At 38.1% G+C, this 21,992-nt stretch overlaps 1 protein-coding gene across 1 annotated transcript in view; it reads left to right on the forward strand.

The window, feature by feature from the left end:
• The first annotated feature begins 4,831 nt into the window (after window positions 1–4,831).
• Window positions 4,832–21,992, forward strand: part of clpb (ClpB family mitochondrial disaggregase) — a 36,933-nt gene continuing 19,772 nt past the window's right edge. Inside the window, exons 1-5 of the mRNA XM_074641814.1 lie at window positions 4,832–5,507; window positions 8,278–8,329; window positions 11,802–11,888; window positions 19,355–19,458; window positions 20,852–20,980. Of these exons, the coding sequence (XP_074497915.1) occupies window positions 5,045–5,507; window positions 8,278–8,329; window positions 11,802–11,888; window positions 19,355–19,458; window positions 20,852–20,980 (835 nt within the window). The 5' untranslated portion in view covers window positions 4,832–5,044. The remainder of the gene's footprint in view (window positions 5,508–8,277; window positions 8,330–11,801; window positions 11,889–19,354; window positions 19,459–20,851; window positions 20,981–21,992) is intronic.

The raw sequence follows: 21,992 nt of genomic DNA on the forward strand, positions 1-21,992 counted from the left end.
ACTTTAATGCTACCTCTTTAGCCAATTAACGTTAATCAGAAACCAATGGCAACAATTATAGACTGTTATTAAAGGTCCCATATCGTGCTCATTTTCAGGTTCATACTTGTATATTGTGTTTCTACAAGAACATGTTTACATGCTGTAATGTTAAAAAAACACTTTATTTTCCTCATACTGTCGGCCTGAATATACCTGTATTTACCCCTCTGTCTGAAACGCTCCGTTTTAGCGCATTTTGACGGAATGTAACAGAATTGCGTTGCTAGGCAACAGCTTGGATCCATGTGTACATCCTGTCAGCTGATGTTATTTACATACACTGCAACAGGAAATAAACTGGGACACATTTAGAATGTTTACGTTTAAAACCGTGTAATGGTCTAAATATTCTATATTCGTGACATCACAAATGGACAGAAATCCTAACGGCTTGTTTCAAATGCGCAATTTCTGAATACGGGCTGTGTGTATTTCTCCGTATATTGAACATTTTGATAGTTTAACAGTATTTATATATCACTTAAACCTGCTTTATAATGTAAACAACTTGAAAATCTCACTTTTTACAATATGAGACCTTTAACAATTTTGCATTGGTAGGCTACACACCAAGTAACATGAAGCTATCAAATTATGTTATGTTCACATAATTGAATAAGGTGAATAAAATTTAAAGCTAACTGGCTTACTAGTGTATAGCGATTGTCGATTTTGGGAACCTAGATTAGCTAAATTTGCTAATTTAAGCCTATTTTGTTAATGGGAACAAAATAATTATTGTTTCATCAACAGTAATGTGACAGTGGCGTATGAAATACATCAAATTAACGTTATAGACTCGCATGTTTGGTACATTTTTGAATGTCAAAATTGGCTTACCTGTTGACCCAGGAATTGCAGGTCAGGTGTGGAGGGAGAGCGTTTTCTGTGATGTCACAAGAGTTATGTAGCTAGTATGAAATTGCCAAATACTGGCAATTTTAAACTCTATTTCAAGAATTAGTCTATAATAAGAAGCTGCAATTTGTTTTTCTACAGCTTAAAAATGCAAGTAACTCCTGTATGGTTACTGTTTGATTTTGGTTTTCATATTCCCGACAGAATATGAACGCAACCCGCGCTATCACACCACACACCACATTTTTTGCAAACTAGTAGTTAGTTTACTGAGCAGCGGGGGCGCGCCTGGCTCCTGTTGGCTGACGCAGGGGCGCGCCTGGCTCCTGTTGGCTGACGTGGAAAGTACCTATTTGGGAGTTTTCACCTGTCTTGCCATGCTTCCTTATGAATTGCTGGAGTTATCAGTTACAATAAAACTCACATACTGAGAACAATTACATTTCCTATAATGCAATATGTTTGTAGTGTCACTGTGTATCTGTTATATTCCCTCACTCTGCGTGCCTGCCTGTCTCCATCTATTTTTCACTCAGTCTGTCGTGTAATTTTTTGTTCTTCCATCCCTCTCCCTCCTTTCATCTTGGAGTGTGTAAATCCATTATCGGCCTCCTTCACTCACATTTAATCTGTGGGTGTTCTCACGACATCCTGAGGCCCAAATAATCTGAAGAAACACACACACTTGTAGGTATGTTTGTGTAAACATATAAAACAAGTATAGGCCATGCAAGTTTTTTTGATGTGCTGAAATGGTTTAATGTTACACCCATCACAGAGTAATCTTGTCATTTACCCTTACCAAAAAGAAGTTTATTAAAGTGTGCTACTTCTTTTAAACTTAAAATAAGAGTGTATACTTTCAGTTTACTTTTTATGTACTTATCAGAGATATACTTAACACAAGTATACTTAAGTATATTTGGCTCATACTGACAAGTATACAGAAAAGTATATTTGGTTTATAGTCCTACTTGTACTTAATCTTTTGATTGAGATATACTTAAGAAAAGTATAATGAAGTATTCTTGAGTAGCAGAATACTAAAAAGTGGGCTACAAGTGTACTTGCAGTATAAAAAAACTATTAAACTAGTAGATAACTGAGAGTATACTTTAAAGTGTACTTTCTTAAACTAATAAGTGGGCTACAAGTATAAAACTAGCAAACTATCAGTATACTTATAGTATATTTGCAGTACAAAATAAAACTTAGGTGTAAACTAGTTGTGTACTCAATGTTTATTATTCTTACACTTAAAGTATACCTAAAATTATATTTTTATAAACTAAAAAGTAGGCCAATTTAGTCCCAATAAGTATTAAAGTAGTACACGTACAAGTATACTACTAGTATATTGATATTAGTAAACTTACTACATAAAGTATACTTGGGAAATATATATTTGAGCTTTACTTATGTATACTTCATAAAATAAACTTGAAGTATACTACTTTTTCATAACGTGTGTTCCCTTTCTGTACACATGGACTTTACTCTCTTTCTTTACACAGGAGCAATACAGTTTTTTGTTATTTAAACTATCTTTTGAATAAACAGGGTGAATAAAACCCGGTATTAGCTCCAAGGTTTTCCATTGCTGACCCTGACCTCTGACCTCCCGAGACAGGTGAGTGAGAGGAGACTTTTTTCACCATTCATTTGACAATTAAGAAACAAGAGTGCTCGTTCGTATTATTTATTCAGAATGCAAAACAATATGTAAAGTGCAAAATTGACCGATTTATGAAAAGGGAAGAAAAGAAAAACTGGTGGTGATCATCAAGTAAAACTGCCAGTCAAATCCAAAATATGAAGAAGCCCATCTTGCTTTCAAGTGAGCTGTCAATACAGCAAGACAGAATTGTGTTTGACGTTATTTCAATACAAATTGGCTGCTTTGATGAGAAGTTTACCCTGTAACGAAATCACGTGTATTTGACAATCCCTTCCTGTCCCTGCAACTGTGCAGCTGACTTTCTCAAGACACACATAATCTTATTGTTGTTGAGATCAATAGTGAGTTTTAAAAATGCTTTATCAACAGGTTAGTGTGGGTAACTCCAGCTGTATTTGTTGGAGAGAATGGACGCATTGTCAGGTTTCTGCAATAGCAAGCCCACACTGCCATTTTGATTTAGGGATTGCTGGTAAAGGTGCCAGTGGATTTATGACGGCAGAGCATGAATCATGTCTGGTGAGCCACAGTAAGCCTTTTGCCAGCACACAACATACCATCTAATAAATTGTACAAACTGTACAAATTGTACAAATTACAAAACAGTAAATCTTAATAGTGTGACACATGGCATGCACTAATCAACATCTTTTTCCTACTCTACATACATGAACAGACATGAACTAAACAAATGCGAGAGGAGAAGGATGTTGAGAAAGACATGCCTGTTTATATTAGATAAAAGGTCTGAGATAGGAAAAGTAGAATGGATTAAAGAATGTTTAGATAGTTTGATATTGTAATGAAAGCACAGAATTTCTGATGGGATTGAGCCATACTATTACATTTCACCATTATGTGTCCCATTGAGAAAATGAACCTAGGTAAATTAGCATGTGATTATAGTATATTGTTACAATGTCTTGACAGCTGTTTATCAGTGATTTTAGAGTTTACTCTCTCTCTCTTAGTCTTGAATTGTGTTGTCATTTTCCTGATTAAATGAAAATTTATCCAGCCATTCTCAATGTTTTGTCCAAAACTGAAGACACTTGATGAAGATGATGACATTTGCCTGCAATGGCCTGTGTACTATAGTCTGCTACATCAGCACTGTGCTTTAATGCCATCTGGCGGCCATGTTGAACTATCAAAGGTCAAACACACTGACAAAACAACTGCTTGTGTCATCACATTTATGTCACTGCCTGTGCTCTGTTATTCTCAGGTCCTTTACAATACATGTTCACGAAAGGACCAGAAATCCCAACCAGCACTGAATGCACTGAATGATCAAATGCAGGACAGCTATCCTGTAAATCAAGCGGGTATTTTAGGCAAGCACCTTTAAAAATAACCGTTAACGCTTGGCAACCTGGCAACAAGGTACGTCACTGCAGTTTAGCTTGATTTAAGCCAGGGGTCAGCAACCTTTACTATCAAAAGAGACATTTTAGACAAAAAAATAAAAAATAAAAATCTGTCTGGAGCCGCAAAACATTTGAGCATTGTGATGAAGGTAACACAGTTTATAGTCTAAGTATATAGAATATAAGTCTAATGCAGTGAGGGCCAAAGTGCAAATGTACTACGGAGTATTAGGACCATATTGAGGGAAAAAACATCTGAGATTTCCAGAATAAAGTCGTAATATTACGAGAAAAAATCATAATATTACGAGAATAAAGTCATAACTTAAACAAAAAAGAAAATAACACGTGAAATTATTACTTAGTAATATTATGACTTTATTCTCATAATATTATGACTTTTTTCCCCCTTAAACCTATGACTTTATTCTCGTAATATTATGACTTTTTTCCCCCTTAAACCTATGACTTTATTCTCGTAATATTATGACTTTATTCTCGAAATATTACGACTTTATTCTTGAAATATTATGACTTTTTTCTCGTAAACCTATAACTTTATTCTCATAATATTATGACTTTATTCTCGAAATGTTAGATTTATTTTTTTTCCCTCAATGTGGTCCTAATACTCTGTCGTACTGTTGTACCATAGACCTACAACAATGATAAATAAAAATGAAAATGTAAACAAAAAACAGTTATTCATTTCCACTAATTTCTATAAATCCACAGGGAGCCACTGGAGAGGGGCTAAAGAGCCGCATGAGGCTCCCCCTGATTTAAGCGAACCCGGAAGTGCGTATCAGATACTCATCTCGCCATAAGCACGAGCCCTGACGCAGAAATGTCCAGTAAAACAACATTTCCCAGAATGCACCGCGCGTTCCAGTGACATCTACGCTACACGATGAGGTGAAACGGTTGTTGTCGTCTCGGTGGTTGCTAAGTAGCTACCTGTAAATCAACGTATACCGGCTGTTAGATCGGGATTAACGCGGTGTCCCCGGTCTGTACGGGTGTCTGTTAACCCTCTGGATTTACTCCCAGACGGAGGGATTCATCTCCCGGTGTGTTTCGCGGTGAGTTCATCAACATGTTATCATCTATCCCCACCAGGCTCATCGCTCGAAGGTCGCGTAGCCTGTCACCGTGCAGCCGCGTGCTCCAGACCACCGCAACCCAGGGCAACCGAGAGACACCGGCAGAGACAATCAACCGCAACCCCATCGTGTCCACGTCCCGGGTGTCCAGACGGGGGATTCTAGCTGAAGACACCGCCGCTGTGATCACCAGTGTTGTGAAGCAGCCGTTGGTGCAGCAGTACCACCACCTCGCCACTAGATGGCTGTCCAGCCTGGAGAACCGCCGCAACTCCTGGGCGGCTCTGGCCAGCAGGGGGCGCAACACGGACCGGTACTGGGAGGAGAGAACCGGAGGAGGAGGAGAGGAGGGCCGGGGGACAGGTGGAGGAGCCAGCCGGGCAGGGGGGGCCTCTGTCGGGGTGCTGTCTGCTGCAGCCGTGGCCTTCTGCTTGAAGAAAGACTCTGATAACAAAGGTAGACTTTAGATGGATAGATAGATAGACAATAAATAGATAGATAGATAGATAGATAGATAGATAGACAATAAATAGATAGATAGATAGATAGATAGATACTAGATAGATAGATAGATAATAGATAGATAGATAGATACTAGATAGATACTAAATAGATAGATAGATAGATAGATAGATACTAGATAGATAGATAGATAGATAGATAGATAGATAATAGATAGATAGATAGATAATAGATAGATAGATACTAGATAGATAGATACTAGATAGATAGATAGATAGATAGATAGATAGATAATAGATAGATAGATAGATAGATAGATAGATAGATACTAGATAGATACTAGATAGATAGATAGATAGATAGATACTAGATAGATAGATAGATAGATAGATAGATAGATGATAGATAGATAGATAGATAGATAGATAATAGATAGATAGATAGATGATAGATAGATAGATAGATAGATAGATAATAGATAGATAGATAATAGATAGATAATAGATAGATAGATAGATAGATAGATAGATAGATAATAGATAGATAGATAGATAGATAGATAGACAATAAATAGATAGATAGATAGATAGATAGATAGATAGATAGATAGATAGATAGATACTAGATAGATAGATAGATAATAGATAGATAGATAGATACTAGATAGATACTAAATAGATAGATAGATAGATAGATAGATACTAGATAGATAGATAGATAGATAGATAGATAGATAATAGATAGATAGATAGATAATAGATAGATAGATACTAGATAGATAGATACTAGATAGATAGATAGATAGATAGATAGATAGATAGATAGATAATAGATAGATAGATACTAGATAGATAGATAGATAGATAATAGATAGATAGATAGATAGATAGATAGATAGATAATAGATAGATAGATAGATAGATACTAGATAGATACTAGATAGATAGATAGATAGATAGATAATAGATAGATAGATAGATAGATAGATACTAGATAGATAGATAGATAGATAGATAGATAGATAGATAGATAGATAATAGATAGATAGATAGATAGATAGATAGATAGATAGATAATAGATAGATAGATAGATAGATACTAGATAGATAGATAATAGATAGATAGATAGATAGATAGATAGATAATAGATAGATACTAGATAGATAGATAGATAGATAGATACTAGATAGATAGATAGATAGATAGATAGATAGATAATAGATAGATAGATAGATAGATAGATAGATAGATAGATAGATAATAGATAGATAGATAGATGATAGATAGATAGATAGATAGATAGATAATAGATAGATAGATAGATAGATAATAGATAGATAGATAGATAGATAGATAGATAGATAATAGATAGATAGATAGATGATAGATAGATAGATAGATAGATAGATAATAGATAGATAGATAGATAGATAGATAGATAGATAGATACTAGATAGATAGATAGATAGATAGATAATAGATAGATAGATAGATAGATAGATAGATAATAGATAGATAGATAGATAGATAATAGATAGATAGATAGATAGATAGATAATAGATAGATAGATAGATGATAGATAGATAGATAATAGATAGATAGATAGATAGATAGATAGATAGATAGATAGATAGATAGATAGATACTAGATAGATAGATAGATAGATAATAGATAGATAGATAGATAGATAATAGATAGATACTAGATAGATAGATAATAGATAGATACTAGATAGATAGATAGATAGATAGATAGATAGATAATAGATAGATAGATAGATAGATAGATGTACTTTATTGATCCCAAATAGGGAAATTCTTGTGTTACAGCAGCAGGTAATCCAGACAATGCACAGGAACAGTAAATATATATATCAACACTAGAGATAATATCAATTCAATACTTTTATTGCCATGTCAACCCACAGTTGATTGGAATTTGTTTCGGTGCAGTGCTCATTAAAAACAGACAAAAGACAAAAGCACACACATATAAAAAAAAACATAGTGTACATAGGAGACAACCACCTACATTTATACAATCATTCAGACCAATAACATACTAAAATGCTAAAACTATCTATAGTAAGATAAGATCAAATAAGATATTCCTTTATTAGTCCCGCAGTGGGGAAATGTGCAGTGTACAGCAGCAAAGGGAAGAGTGCAAAAAAAACAAGATGCATCAGCTTACACAGTAAAAAAAAGAGCTAAACAAAGTGTAACAAAATATGAACCATTTAAATAGAAGGAAGTATAAAAATAGTAGCAGTATATACAGTATTGACAATAAACAGACTATTAACAAAATTGCACAAGTTAAAAATGATATTGCACAGTGAGAATGAATGAATGAATTAATTAAATTCCACCTGAAAATATCAGGTTATTGTCAATTTTTGGTGTGTAAGTGGTCTACTGGGAGCATACCATACATATTAACACTATAGATAATATCTATAGTATACACAATATAAAGAATATATTAGAATACACTATAAATATACCAGACTACTACAACTAGCTTAAAAAAATTAAATATGAACATAATTGTTTTGTTTATTATTGACGAGTCACTTTATAAAGAAAATATTGTAAATTGAAATAAAAATATAAAAATGTTAGGTATCATAGTGGTCAATTGAGCTGGATTTGGTTTCAAAAAACAGTATTGGTATATCCATAATTTTCTAATGTGTACTCAAGCTTTCTGTATTCTTCTTTGTGTAATGTTTTCTGCATCTGTTTTTCTGCAATAACAAGGTGATGCTCTTCTGGAGGCAGCCAGGACCAATAACTCTCAAGATGTGGCCAGGTACCATACATACACACAGTCTTAATGACTAAGCATTTCACTGACTCTTCTTGTGTCCACAGTACGCAATGTTTGTCCACTTTTATATTAAATATACATATACTTCAAGTACATATTTCACAGACCTGTATACACAACAACACCTTGCACATGCTTGTCCTAGCAACATAGCATGGAGACGTGCCTCTCTCCATTGTGAACCACGTGATTCCAGGAGGCTACCAGGTGTAGTAAAGGTGTTGTAGATGTTAAATAAAAGATGTGACATGGCCATTTTTGTTGCATTTTGTTAATAGTCATCATGCCAGAAAACAGCAAATACTACCTTTTTAATTTGTCACGATGGCATTGGGCTATATGAGGATGAAAATACTTGCAAGCGGTTTTGAACTCAATCTGTAATTGCTTAGACAAAACTTAATTTCTGGACCCTTCTATTAGGCATGATGAATACTGGTTGATGTACATTTTCTGAAATTGATGGCTGAAGTGGAGCCGGAGGAAAGGAGTAAACTACCAGGGTGGATTAATTCTTAGCTCAAATTTATAAAGATACAGTATTTTGTGTTATCTTAAAGTCAGTTGGGAAAAGTGTTGTGATATTGATAAAACATCAACACGACAGATATTGTAGGATTTTGGTTATTGTAATTATGTAATTGTTTTCTTTGGCTGTGCTAAATTAAATGACTTATTATCATATCCCCTGCCACTAATTATATTGTATACATATCAAAGAATTGAGGCAGAAATAGTGTGATACTTAATTTTGTCTCAGCCTCGACTACATTTAACTCTATTTACTTGAATAAAGAAACCATGAGTGGTTCCACCCAGAGTGATCTTTGCAGTATAATGTCACTGTCAATCTCTAATGGGCTCTGGTTAGTAGAAAGTAGAGAGCATCTCTTCCACATGGCTCTTGTAAATTATCCATCATCTTCTGCTCTTTAGTGTTGTTCAGATCTCATAGCTTTGTATGAATCACAGAGCATCTACTGAGGCCAGTTTCTAGAAAGAGCTAGGATTACCTGCAGTTTCATCACATGTAGTTGTAGTCCCACCAATAACCACTAGGTGGAAGAAGAGGACCATCTGTGTGTTTGCAGGATGGATGTCGCTCTCGGCCACTCAGAGCTCCATTCCAACAGTGTGCCTTGATTTGTTTTCCTCCCTCAGATTTGAAGATTTTTAAAGATTTTTTTTCTTTCACACAATGCATTTCTCTTTATCTACATTTTCTAAGTCACAGATTAAAATGCCCCCTTGCTCTGAGTCTCTTACAATTTCCCTGCATACTCAGCGACAGTCAACCAGAGCCACTCAAAAATGAGCATATCATGTCTTACACTACTCCTTTGTCCCATCTGTTCAACTGATAATATTGCATTACAGATCTTGAGTAACTACGAAAGCAGACAGATGTGAACACACTGTAGTCGCAGGGTCATGATCCTAAAATTTGGCGTGGAAGTTCTGCTTGTGACACAATACTAAAGAGCCTTCAATGTGCCTTTTTAAAGTAGTACCGTTGGTTACATAAAGTGCAGACCAACACATTGCTGCTCCTCTCTGTGCAATAATCGTGCTAATGTGGGTTAAATCAGTGCTTGTGTATGTACAGTGTGTCGTCGGGTATATAATATGAGCGTACATGTGTTTATCCATGTGTGTCTCCATTTGCTGGCTTGGGTTACCTGTGTGCCCATGTGGCAGATGGTGTAGGTGAGAGTGCACTGAGACAGTCAGACACTCACAGATGTGTTAAGTGCTTTGGTTTAGTTTCTCGAAGTGGGAGAGTGTCGGGGTGTGTCTGCTGAGAGGCGGTGGAGAGGATAGAGGTCTCGTTTTCACACAGGCTTTGTAAAAGCTGTTGTGCTTCAACTGTGGTGAATCATTATGTAATCTTGAGGTAGCATTTTAACATCGGATCTTGTGCTGTGTGAAAATGTTATTGGTTAAAACAGTTAATAACCCTCTTTGCAGTTTTATTGCAGCTAGGGCTGGGCGATATGACGATATATATTGTCAAAACAATATAATAAGGCATATCGTATCTATTTTTCTATATTGTTTCTATAACAATATCGAATAAACAGCGGCCGAACTGAGTTACTTCAATATTTACGTCATTTGGAGGATGCTTTACGTTCTGTGGTTATTTCCTTTAGACTATTTATTTATCGAATAGACAGAGAAAACCTGCTATATATCGTGATATATATCGTTATCGAGAGGTGAAAAGACCTGTATTGGGATAAAAGATTTTGGCCATATCGCCCAGGATGTAGCTGCTGTAGTGGTGAGCTTCTTCTGCATGCAGAGCAGGCAGTGAAAACAGAGCCAGAGAGCATCAGAGCTGAGTGCAGACCAGACAGAGGCCACCGTGTTGACTGTAAACACACACACTGTCTGCCTGCTCAGCACATGAGACGACAAACAGATCACTTACACACACACTTATAAGGACGGTGCCACTCCAGTACCTGATGTCATACCCTCGGGCAGAAAACTCAACACACACCTGGCTTACACACAAGACAGACACATTAACTGGTCAAGGTGTAAGTGTGCAGATAAAGACAAAGATATCATGGGCTGGTGTCATGCTGCTGTGTCTAACAAGGCAGGTCTTTGATACAGTCACACCAGCAGCTGGCCGGCTTCTGAGATGTTCATATTTTCTGGTTTCTTTACTCCTCTATGACAGTAAACTGAATATCTTTGAGTTGTGGACAAAACAAGACATTTGATGTTTGACGATTAATCGAGAAAATAATCGACAGATTAATCGACAATGAAAATAATCGGTAGTTGCAGCCCTAAAGCATATGATCGTATTTGTCTATGAGAATAAGTCACAGACAGTAAGTAGAAGAGAGTGCATCTAATAATTATATTCATTAACAATTCATCTTAAAAACATTTTTTACATTTGATTGATTGATTATTCTCCATAAAATGGTAGAAAATTGTTCATCAAAATGTCCGGGTGTCTAATGTGACGTTATGCGCAACTTATTTTGTCCAAAATCCAAAAGATATCCAATTTACAATCATGTAGAAACAGCAAATTCTCACATTTGAGGAGCTGAAACCAGCGAATGTGTGGCATTTGTTTCTTGATAAATGACTTGAATTATTAACCGACTATCTAGATTGTTGTCAATTAACTTTCTGTCGATCAACTAACTGACACTAACTTTATAGAAATATTTAAATATTAGAACACATTAATATAAAATACAGAAAATAAACGATCTAAACTTTGAAATGAAAACAAATTATACGCTCCAATGCAGAAACATTACACGCAATCACAATCACAATCACACTGACATTTAGACATTTGAGGACGTCATCTTGGGCTTTGGGAAACACATAGACCTTACAATAGCCTTACAATATTACTAATATATTGATACCACTACTATACGTTGATGTTAATGCTGATGTTTCTTTTTCCCTTCAGGCTGGTAAAAGAGGGGGTCGACCCAAACTACCGCCACCGTCTCGGTTGGACCGCTCTCATGGTTGCCGCCATGAACCGACAGCACAGGTCTGTGTGTGTTTCATCCAACTAAACCCACCGAACAAATCATGTGTCTTGCAGTTCTGACATGCCCTCCCTTGTGAACCGTAATGTGGTGTTGTAGGGTTGTGTAGTGTTTTTGGTATCACGCAGCTGTCTGCATGAGTTCGTATGTGAGCATATGTCATCCATGTCCCCGCTCTAGTTGTTACAGTAGGTCTTTAGAAGTGCAAAGTGTGACTTTCAGACTGACAGACGGTCTTTCCCCGTTCCCCCGTCTCTCTGTCCAACAAATTAAATTAGCCTCCTGGCCCCCAGAACACACACAGCACGGAGAGGGGCCGAGGTTAAGGCCGGGCTAAATCCAATTTACAGGCTTCTTTCTTTTTTTCTTCATCGGGATTGTGTGGTCACTTTTTTTTGTTTAAGGGCCCCATGTGTCCGTGAGAAGCATAATGTGACATTTGAATATGAAAATAGCTTAAAATGAGCTTACTTTAAACCTCAGGGTTACAGTTGCTGCCTCCTCAAGTTTGTAAATAATAATGCAGCTAAAATGGAAACATCTGCCCCATTTAGATTGAGAAATGTGAGTGCGATTGCGTGTAATGTTTCTGCATTGGAGCATATCATTTGTGTTAATTTTAAAGTTCAGATCGTTTATTTTCTGTATTTTATATTAATGTGCTCTAATACTTAAATATTTCTATAAATTTAGTGTTGATTAGTTGATTTACAGAAAGTTAATTGACAGCAATTTAGATAATCGGTTAGTGGTTCGAGTCATTTGTCAAGAAAAAATGCCTTTCACTCGTTCCAGATCCTCAAATGTGAGAATTTGCTGTTTTTACATGATTGTAAATTGGATATCTTTTGGATTTTGGACAGAATAAGTCGCACATAACGTCACATTGGACACCCGAACATTTTGATTAATAATGCCATTTTATAGACAATGATCAATCAATCAATTTGAAAAAATATTTTAAGATGAATTGAAAATAATTGTTAGTTGCACTCTCTTCTACTTACTGTCTGTAACTTATACTCAGAGACAAATACGATCAAATGCATAAGGGCTGCAATTAATGATTATTTTCATTGTCGATTAATCTGACGATTATTTTCTCGATTAATCGATTAGTTGTTTGGTCAATAAAATGTCAGAAAAATAGTGAAAAATGTCCATCAGTGTTTCCCAAAGCCCAAGATGACATTCTCAAATGTCTAGTTTTGTCCACAACTCAAATATATTCAGTTTACTGTCATAGAGGAGTAAAGAAACCAGAAAATAATCACATTTAAGAAGCTGGAATCAGAAAATTTAGACTTTCTCTTTTTCTTAAAAACCCAATAATCGATTATCAAAATAGAAAATAATTTGTTTACGGTATGTCTTTATATTTACATGACGTGTGCTGAGTAATTGTTGGTGTGTAACATATTTATGTGTGATGTGTTTTCAGTTACAAATTTGGTTGTTTGAGTCTGTACGCACTGTTTGTGTGTGTGTCACTGCCCTGTCTTGTGTGTGTGTGTGTGTGTGTGTTATGAGTGCTATAACTCAGCGAGGCAGTGACACTCCTCTGTGTTTAATCCCGTCCTCGAACCCCCCAGTGAGCCGTCACTGCTGCAGGGAAGACAGAACATCGGTTCACACACATCAGTCACACGTGTCTCACAAACACACACACACACACAAGTGAAGGATGCATGTGTGAATGCACGCACAAAAACACACACAGACGAGGGGAGTTTATACCAAATATCTTACAGGCCAACTGCCTATTACTCAGTCACACACAACTTTATTTGCAGCCGTTAAGTGAAAACACAGGGAGCATTACTCATGAACGAGGTCTAGCCGGTAGCTAGGATGTCAGCACGGATCTTATTGTTGAATAACTTCAGCCCTCCCTCACACTGTATTTATATTTTCCTGGACAAGAAGTGATAACCAAGAGACGGAAGAGTGCTAGAGGAAGCTGTTTGTGGGTGTAGCGTCCACCAGGCAGCCTCTCTGGCGTTCAGAGGTCGAGGTGCGTCTGTGTGCGAGCGAATCCGAGGTGGAGTAGAGGGGTGTGTGTAAGAATTAAAGGGTGAGACATCGTGGGGGCGTGTGTTTGCTTAGCTTTGATGTGGGGCTAAATCAGGGAGGCGCAGGGCCTGGCCCACTATTTGCACTCTTTAACACACAATACCCATCTCCATCTCTCTTTCTCTCCCTCCATCCCTCCCTCGCCGCATTCACGTGCACAATGAGCGCTCGGCCGAGTGTAACGCCTGTTGACCGTTCCGACCTGTCGGCCGAGTGACTCTACGGGGAGGGAGGGGGACGGAACGAGGGCGAGCGATGAGTGGCTCGTTGGGGAAGAGAGAAGTTTAGATGTGGAGAGAGAGTGATGTGGAGTGGGATTACGGGTTTGGGACCGGGATTAGCGGTGAAAATCGCCAGAGAGCTCCCAGTAAAATATTCTCATCATTTGGGCACGATATAACACTACTGTGAGGGTAAGCAGCCTGGTTTAGTGAGGAATCAGTTACCATACATCATTGTTTCTTACATGTACTCTTAAAATAATATTCCCTCAGATTGGCGCTGATAATATAAAAAAAAAAAACTTCAAGGGTATTCTACACATTAAAACCACATTAATACGTTTTCTTGTAATGATTTTCAACATGTGTACACTGCTTAAGTTTTCTACAAAGTATTAATTTTCAGAAGAATGAAGTGCTGGAAATGAGGGATCATTAACTATCTTTTTTATTTCACAGCTAAACAGCAACAATGCAGTGATTAAGAGAGTAATAGCTGTTGAATGTTGGACATGAACTTCACCACTTTGCACAGCCAATTCAACAGAGAAATAATGACAGAGTTTAAGTGGGTTAGATTTAATAATTAGGCTTCCTAAATGCTTAAAAGGAGATCGGTTATATTGTACAAGCTGTTATTGTTAGGGTTAGGTTGATATGGAGAAAATCAAATATCACAATATTTTTGACCAAATACCTCGATGACGATATTGTAGGGTTGACCATTGGTGCTTTTTCTAAATATTTACACAATGAGATTTTTGATAAATAATCATCAGCAATGTGGATATAATGACTAAGTGGGTAAAGGCAATTAAAAAAAACAGCTAGAACAGTCTGGTAAGTTCAGAAAATTACATCACTTTACTGTAATGCAGCCTTTAAAACGAGGAAACACTTATGCCATATTATGATATACAAAATCTAAGATGACATCTAGTCTCATATCACGATATCGATATTGTTGGCACACTTTGAGCTGTAGACAAAGAAATGCACTTAATAATGTGGTATTATGGACTACCTGATGACCATACACCCTTGATAGGCACCTTTACTGTATATATATTATGCCTTTCTTTGATAGGGATGGGGAAAACACACCGAGCTAAGTCGTGCACAATTGCAACCATTCAAATCACGATGCCACAGGACAGCATGGCAAGGTCAAGTCAATTTTATTTATACAGCCCAATATCATAAATAACAAATTTGCCTCAAGGGGTTTTAAAAACTGTACCGCATACGACACACTCCGTCCTTAGACCCTCGATTCAGATAAGGAAAAACATTTTTTTTAACAGAATAAATGGAGTAAACCTCAGGACGAGCAACAGAGGAGGGATCCCTTAGAAGAAAATAAATATATAAAGAAAATACTTGGAAGAAAACGCAGATGCAGCTTAATAACATTACATTTTGACCATTCAGGTTATTTGGCTGAAACAATAATAAAAAAAAGTGCAGTAAACCTCTTTCCCTGGCATCCACCTGACCCCAGGTGTGCACCAGGTGAGATGAGGTCAAGTGAGGTCCAGCGTCTGGGCCAGGTGGTCAGAGACATGGATGGTCAGTTCGGCTCGGGTGTCTATTATAGCGCGGGACAGACGGATGTGTCCATTTCCTGTCTTCCCTCCAGGGCAGGATGGAAAACTAACACCGGCTCCTGGCATGAACACCATAGTCACCTGCTCCGATCGGCACGAGCTGAAGGGTTAAAGCTACCGGCTTGTAAAGTGAACAGTGGTCATTATTGCAAGCTTTTGATACGAGAGCTGGATGGTGGTACAGCAGGGAGAAAAACGTCCTTTAACTGTTTCATTTTGCAACCCAAAAAAAGGAAAAAAAATTGCAGAAAATATGTCAACAAAGATGAAAAAGCATGGGGGAAGGGAAAGCAGCTAGTTAACTCCCTCATTTAACTGACGCACAATTGTCTCAGTTTAGCTCTGAAAGTAAACATTGTTTCGGTACTTATAAGATTGTATTAGGAAGTCTGTCATTTTAACTTTTGGCCCACTCCTTTAAAATGTGAGTTTAACCTAATTAACCCCTGCATGCCTTCAGTTTGGCCTCAAATTAGTGCTGCAACTCTCCTCCTAAATGTCCCAAATAAAGTTAGCCACTTGATCATCAGTTGATTAGTAAAACTATCAACTGTTTTCAAAAGCTCATTAGTTTTAGCACTATCTTGTATAATTAAATCTCCCTCTTTCATCTTTTTAGCTGCACTTCCCTCCTTTCATCCACTCCTCCTCCTCCTCCTCCTCCTCTCTGCAGTTTTCCTCTCTTTATCCCTCCGTGTTTACCTTCCTGATGCCATTAACCCTTTTCAGACCATCTCATTTCTTCACACAGTCCTGCCCAGCCTCGTGTGACCAACCGTAGTTTGAGTTTGTGTCTCGGAGGATGCATCGACGTGTTTGTAGAAGTGCTTGCAAGGGTGAGAGGAGAGCCCTCCGTGGGTCACGGCCCCCCTGCCGCCCCCAGCCACAGTGATACAGTAACAAAAGGGGACCCCCCGATAGTCCTTTATACCCCCTCAGCAAGGTCAGACACAAAGACCTGGCCGGGCTGTTCTCAGCCTCGCTCTCACACAGGAACACACAGGTTCTGTAGCGACGACACAAACTACCAAAGTCTGCTCCGGTTTTTATTCTGCTCATGGAGATGAGGGGAAATTCTTTTGTTTTTTTGTTTTACTGATATACTGATATACTGGAGTCTTGTGTTTTGATGGTACACTGTAGGGCTGGGTAATATGGAGAAAATCAAATATCTCAATATTTTTGCCCACACACCTCGATATCGATATTACCACACTATTGTAGGGTTGACCATTGGTGCTTTTACTAAATATTTACACAATGAGATTGATAGATAATCATCAGTAATGTGGATATAATGACTAAGTGGGTAAAGGGAAATAATAGAACAGCCTAGTAAATTCAGAAAATATCACTTTACTGTAATGCCGCCTTTAAAACCAGGGAAAGACAACGCTTATGCCATATTACGATATCTAAAAAACCTAAGATGATATCTAGTCTCATATCATGATATTGATATGTTGCTCAGCCCTAGTACGCTGTGATTTTTGAGCCTGCACTGGTACCCCAAACAGACATTGTTATTTAAGAGCTGAAACGTTTATTTGATAAATTAGTCACTGAATATTTTGATTATCCATTGACGTCATTTGCTGGTTCCAGTTTCTCAAATGTTAAAATTTGATGCTTTTCTTTATCATTTCTAATAGTAGACTAAGTATCTTTGGGTTTAGACTGTTGGTCAGATGAATACAATACATAGGGCTCTGGGAAATTACAATAGTAGTATACTATTTTCTGATCAACATTTTATAGAGAAATTGAAAAAAATTATTGTGCAGATTCATCTTTAGTGAAAATAAAAACATTGCTTGCATCCCTAATTCCATTTATTGATAAATGCTTCAAAATGTACTGCTTCAATCTGTTGTCAAAAGTTCTGTTAAAATATCTTCTGATTTTCCATTAAAACCAGTACTTTATGTATGTTACTATAACTTTAATTTCACTAGGGCTGCAACTAACGATTATTTTATCGGTTAATCTGGCGATTATTTTATCGATTAATCGATTAGTTGTTCGATCAATAAAATGTCAGAAATGTTTTGTCCACAACTCAAAGATATTCAGTTTACTTAAATTACTCAAACTGATTAATTGATCATCAAAATAGTTGGAAATCTATTTAATAGTTGACAACTAATCGCTTAATCGTTGCAGCTCTAAAATGTTTTATGATTTTAATACATTTTTGCCCTGTTAAAATATCCTCAGATTTCCTTTAAAACCAGTACTTAACTGTGTGTTACTATGACTTTAATTTCACACCTCACCTCACCTCACCATCAGAGTTGACATGTGAAGCTGTATCCTGTTAATGTGGTCAAGTGTAGTAGCTCTAAAAAATGAGTCCACCTCATCCATCCATGAATAATCATTTTACTCCATTTAAACCCTCTCAGGCCTCCTGCCATAACCATTTAGCTGAAAATGATCCATCACTCCCTCCCAGGCTGCATTACATAGTCACAGGTTTAATGGCAGCCAGCAGCGTACTGGCAGGGTTCATGTTTCGGCCATCGGCCCCCGTTCTCGCTCTCAGCGGGCGCGGCAGACTAGCTGACTGATTTTCGTCTGTGTCTCAATGTCAAAGCCAACGCACACGTTCACGGTGGTAAATGTAAAGCGAGTGTGTTCTGTAGACGGAGAGACGGTACCTGGAATGTCCGTTGGGTCACAGTGAGTGGTGTTGCCGAGGTGTTTGTTCTTTAAGGCGGTACGCTCCAATGAAGGGCTACACACAAACACACAGACCCCCCCCGCCCCCATCCCACACACACATACAACGGCGCCGGAAACAGGCCCGACCCTTGCCCCCTTCAATGTACACATATGTACATGTTACAAAGCAGACTACTGTGTAGTGAAGAAGGGAAGGAGGGAAGGCGGCCATTGGGGTGTATCCACCGTAACGGGACGGACTAGAAATGGAAGTAAATCAGGTGAAAGAGTCGTAGATATTTACATCGGTTTGTTTTCAAGCTGTGAGGACGGGAGGAACTTTGTTAAAGGGTCAAGGTTATGTTTGGTTTGCATCCTACTTCCTGTAACCTGACTTCATATTTAGATGCTGTGACACATGCTTGTGTTTTTAGGAAACCGTAAAGCTTGATTAGGGTTGGGCACTTTGACAATACATACTGTGAGATGATTATACCGGGGTAGCTATCCCTTCAATATCTTTGGTTGTATTAGGCCATTGTTGTAAATGAGAAAGCTGTGGATTTACAAAATTTTGCAATAAATATAAACTTTTATCTGTTTTTAATTCACTGGATTCACCAAAAACCGGGGACCCTCAGATACTTCATCTATAAACCGTTTTTTAATTGCCAGAAAATTAGCTATATCATGATATATGCTGATATAACAATATAAATGTACATATTTTGCGATGGAAGACGTTATCCATATCGCCGACCCGTAGATTTGATTACATCCCTAAGCAGTGCTGGCTGTACAGAAATATTACTGTGTCTGTGTGCACGTGTGCATTCATAAAATACAAGTCATAGGCAGGATTATTACATGTATTTAAATGTGTGTCTTGTGTTTGTTTTCCAGTGTGGTGAAGGTTCTGCTCGAAGCCGGTGCCGACCCGAACGCCGGAGATCACTTTAACAACGTTTACGACACCTCGCGGGAGAAAGGCATCCACTCACTGGAAGGTGAAAGAGAGGGAAAAAAACCACTTTGCGACTGTTTGTGTGTTTGTGTGTGTGTGTGTGTGTGTGTGTGGTTCCTAGAGTATATTACACATATGAATCCTAAAGTGTTGAACCAGATATTATGAGACGTTATAATTTGCATAAAGATTTGCATATATGTACATGTTTCATTTCTTCCGAATTATTTATTTTAGATGTTCTGTGACAAGTAGTGTAGTGTGTTTTTATTTGTTTTTCTTCCCGAGCTGCACACACAAACACACAGACAAGATGGCACACACACACACACACACACACACACACACACACACACACACACACTATACCCCCCCAGTCTGTGTTGGGTTTCTGCAGACATATTTATATGGGATATGTATATTGCAGACATTTATATGGCTGTCAGGTTTGAGTCCACGTGGGGCCGGCGTAGCGTGGGGAAGCGTTTCCCAGACGCACGCTGATGGATGGGCTAGGGGGGCCTGTGCGACGCTTTATTGGGTTAGCTATGATTATCCCGCCCTGTCTCACACACACACACACACACACACACACACACACACACACAGACGCTGCAGAGAGAGACTGTCGGAGAGATGGAGAAAAAGAGTGGGATGGATGGAGGAAGGTTAAGACTGATGAAGGAAAAAGGAAAAGAGGAAGGCAGTGAAAGAAAGCGAGGGTAAGGGAAGAAGGTAGCGATGGATGGAGCGAGGGAGAGGTTAAAGATGGAGGAGAAGGAAGGAAGAAGATGTGGATGTTTGGAGGGGTGATAGGAAGGAAATGGGTGGGATGATGATGAGGGAGGGAGAGGCGAGGAAGTCAGGAAATGGATGAGACAAAGTTATTGGGATAGAGGGAGTGGGGAGGGAGGAAGTGATGAAAAGAATTGATGGATACCGAGGAGGAGAGGAAGGAGGTGAAAAAAATAAAAATGGATGATGGAGTGGCGGCACGAGATGAGTGCTCTTATGAAAAAGAGAAGTAAGGAGAGAATGATAGACTATCTCTATTATTAGTAAGGAGCGCAGCAAAGGAGACCCTAAAACACAACGCGCATTATTCCTATCGTGTCGGACAGTTGAGCTTAAATCTGTGGAAATGAACAAAGCTGGAAACAGGAAAGACAATTTTGTAGTCTTGCAGTGTTATCATTGTTCTGGAGACTGTGAATAGATTAAAGAAAGTTATTCCGGATTTAAAGGCTCAAACATTTCCAGTTAAAGTTGTTGGTTGATTCATCACTCATCTTTTCAGCTCCATTAAGTTTACTGGTTGCATCTCAGATTGGGAGACTAAACTCATTCAAAGAACATTTTTCTGTCAAACTATAAAAGAAAAAAAGCACTCTTTTCTTCTAATCTCTCCATGTATTGCTCTCTGTCCCTCGCTACAGTTCTCGTGTCCAGAGAGGATGAGTTCAGCAGCAGGCTCAGCAGCAGGGCTGGTTTCCGTGGATGCACGGCGCTTCACTACGCCACGCTGGCTGATGACCCAAGCACTTGCCGCATGCTGCTGGACGCTGGTACGTTAACACTCCACACACCCCAGCCCAACCATCCCTAACCCCACTTTAGAGTCCATGAGGGACCTCTGAGGGTCTACATACAGTATCTACACATAGTCTACAGTTTTTAGAGCTGCATCGATTGTCGACTAATCGATTACTCGATCGACAGAAAAATAATCACCAACTATTTTGGTAATCGATCGTTAAAGTAATTGTTCATGCAAAACCGCAGAAAATCCTTTTTTTTTTTGTCTCACAAATATGGAGATTTCCTGCTTTTCTGTTTTATATCATATTAAACTGAATATCTTTGGGTTTTGAACTGACAAAACAAGACATTTAAAGACATCGCCTTGGATCTTTAAGAAACTGGGATGGACATTTTTCACTATTTTCTGATATTTTATAGACTCTTTTCTAGATTGATCTAAAACATAGTCGGCAGACTAATTGATAATGAAAATAATCGTTAGTTGCAGCTCTAGCATTTTTGCATCATGGTGGTATGATTTGATTCTCTAACATGGACCAACAATCCCCTTCTTCTTGACTTTGCTGTTGCTCACAGCCATGTTACTCATTTAATTGTATTTAATTGTAATATTGAGGTGCTCCATCCTCACAGAAAGGGAGGAAGAGGATGGAGGATATTTGCCCCCACTGCTTAGTGGTCCGTCGCTCATGAGGGAAAACTGTCCCCTGACCTGTCAGTCTCAGCTAAAACAAACTGACAGAACTCAATTATATAGTTCACCGGAAGGGAAAAGTCCCAGTGGTTTGACAGAATGTCTTTACCTGTTGTTAGGCTGGCTAGATAATGCTCAATCTGTATTTAATTGACAGTTACTTTGCTCGTTTAAAGGCCTTGACACACCGGAGGCGTGACGAATTAACGACACGAAAATGCGAAATACTCACTACTGTCTAGCGCTTTTATTGTGAAAGGTGCGAATGGAAGGAAAGATCTGGTCTGCGCTGGGTAGTGTCTAGAAGGGAACCTGCAAGTTGGGGAAACTCTCGCGAGATG

This window comes from Sebastes fasciatus, chromosome 7 (assembly GCF_043250625.1).
Source record: "Sebastes fasciatus isolate fSebFas1 chromosome 7, fSebFas1.pri, whole genome shotgun sequence".
NCBI classification, from domain to species: Eukaryota; Metazoa; Chordata; class Actinopteri; order Perciformes; family Sebastidae; genus Sebastes; species Sebastes fasciatus.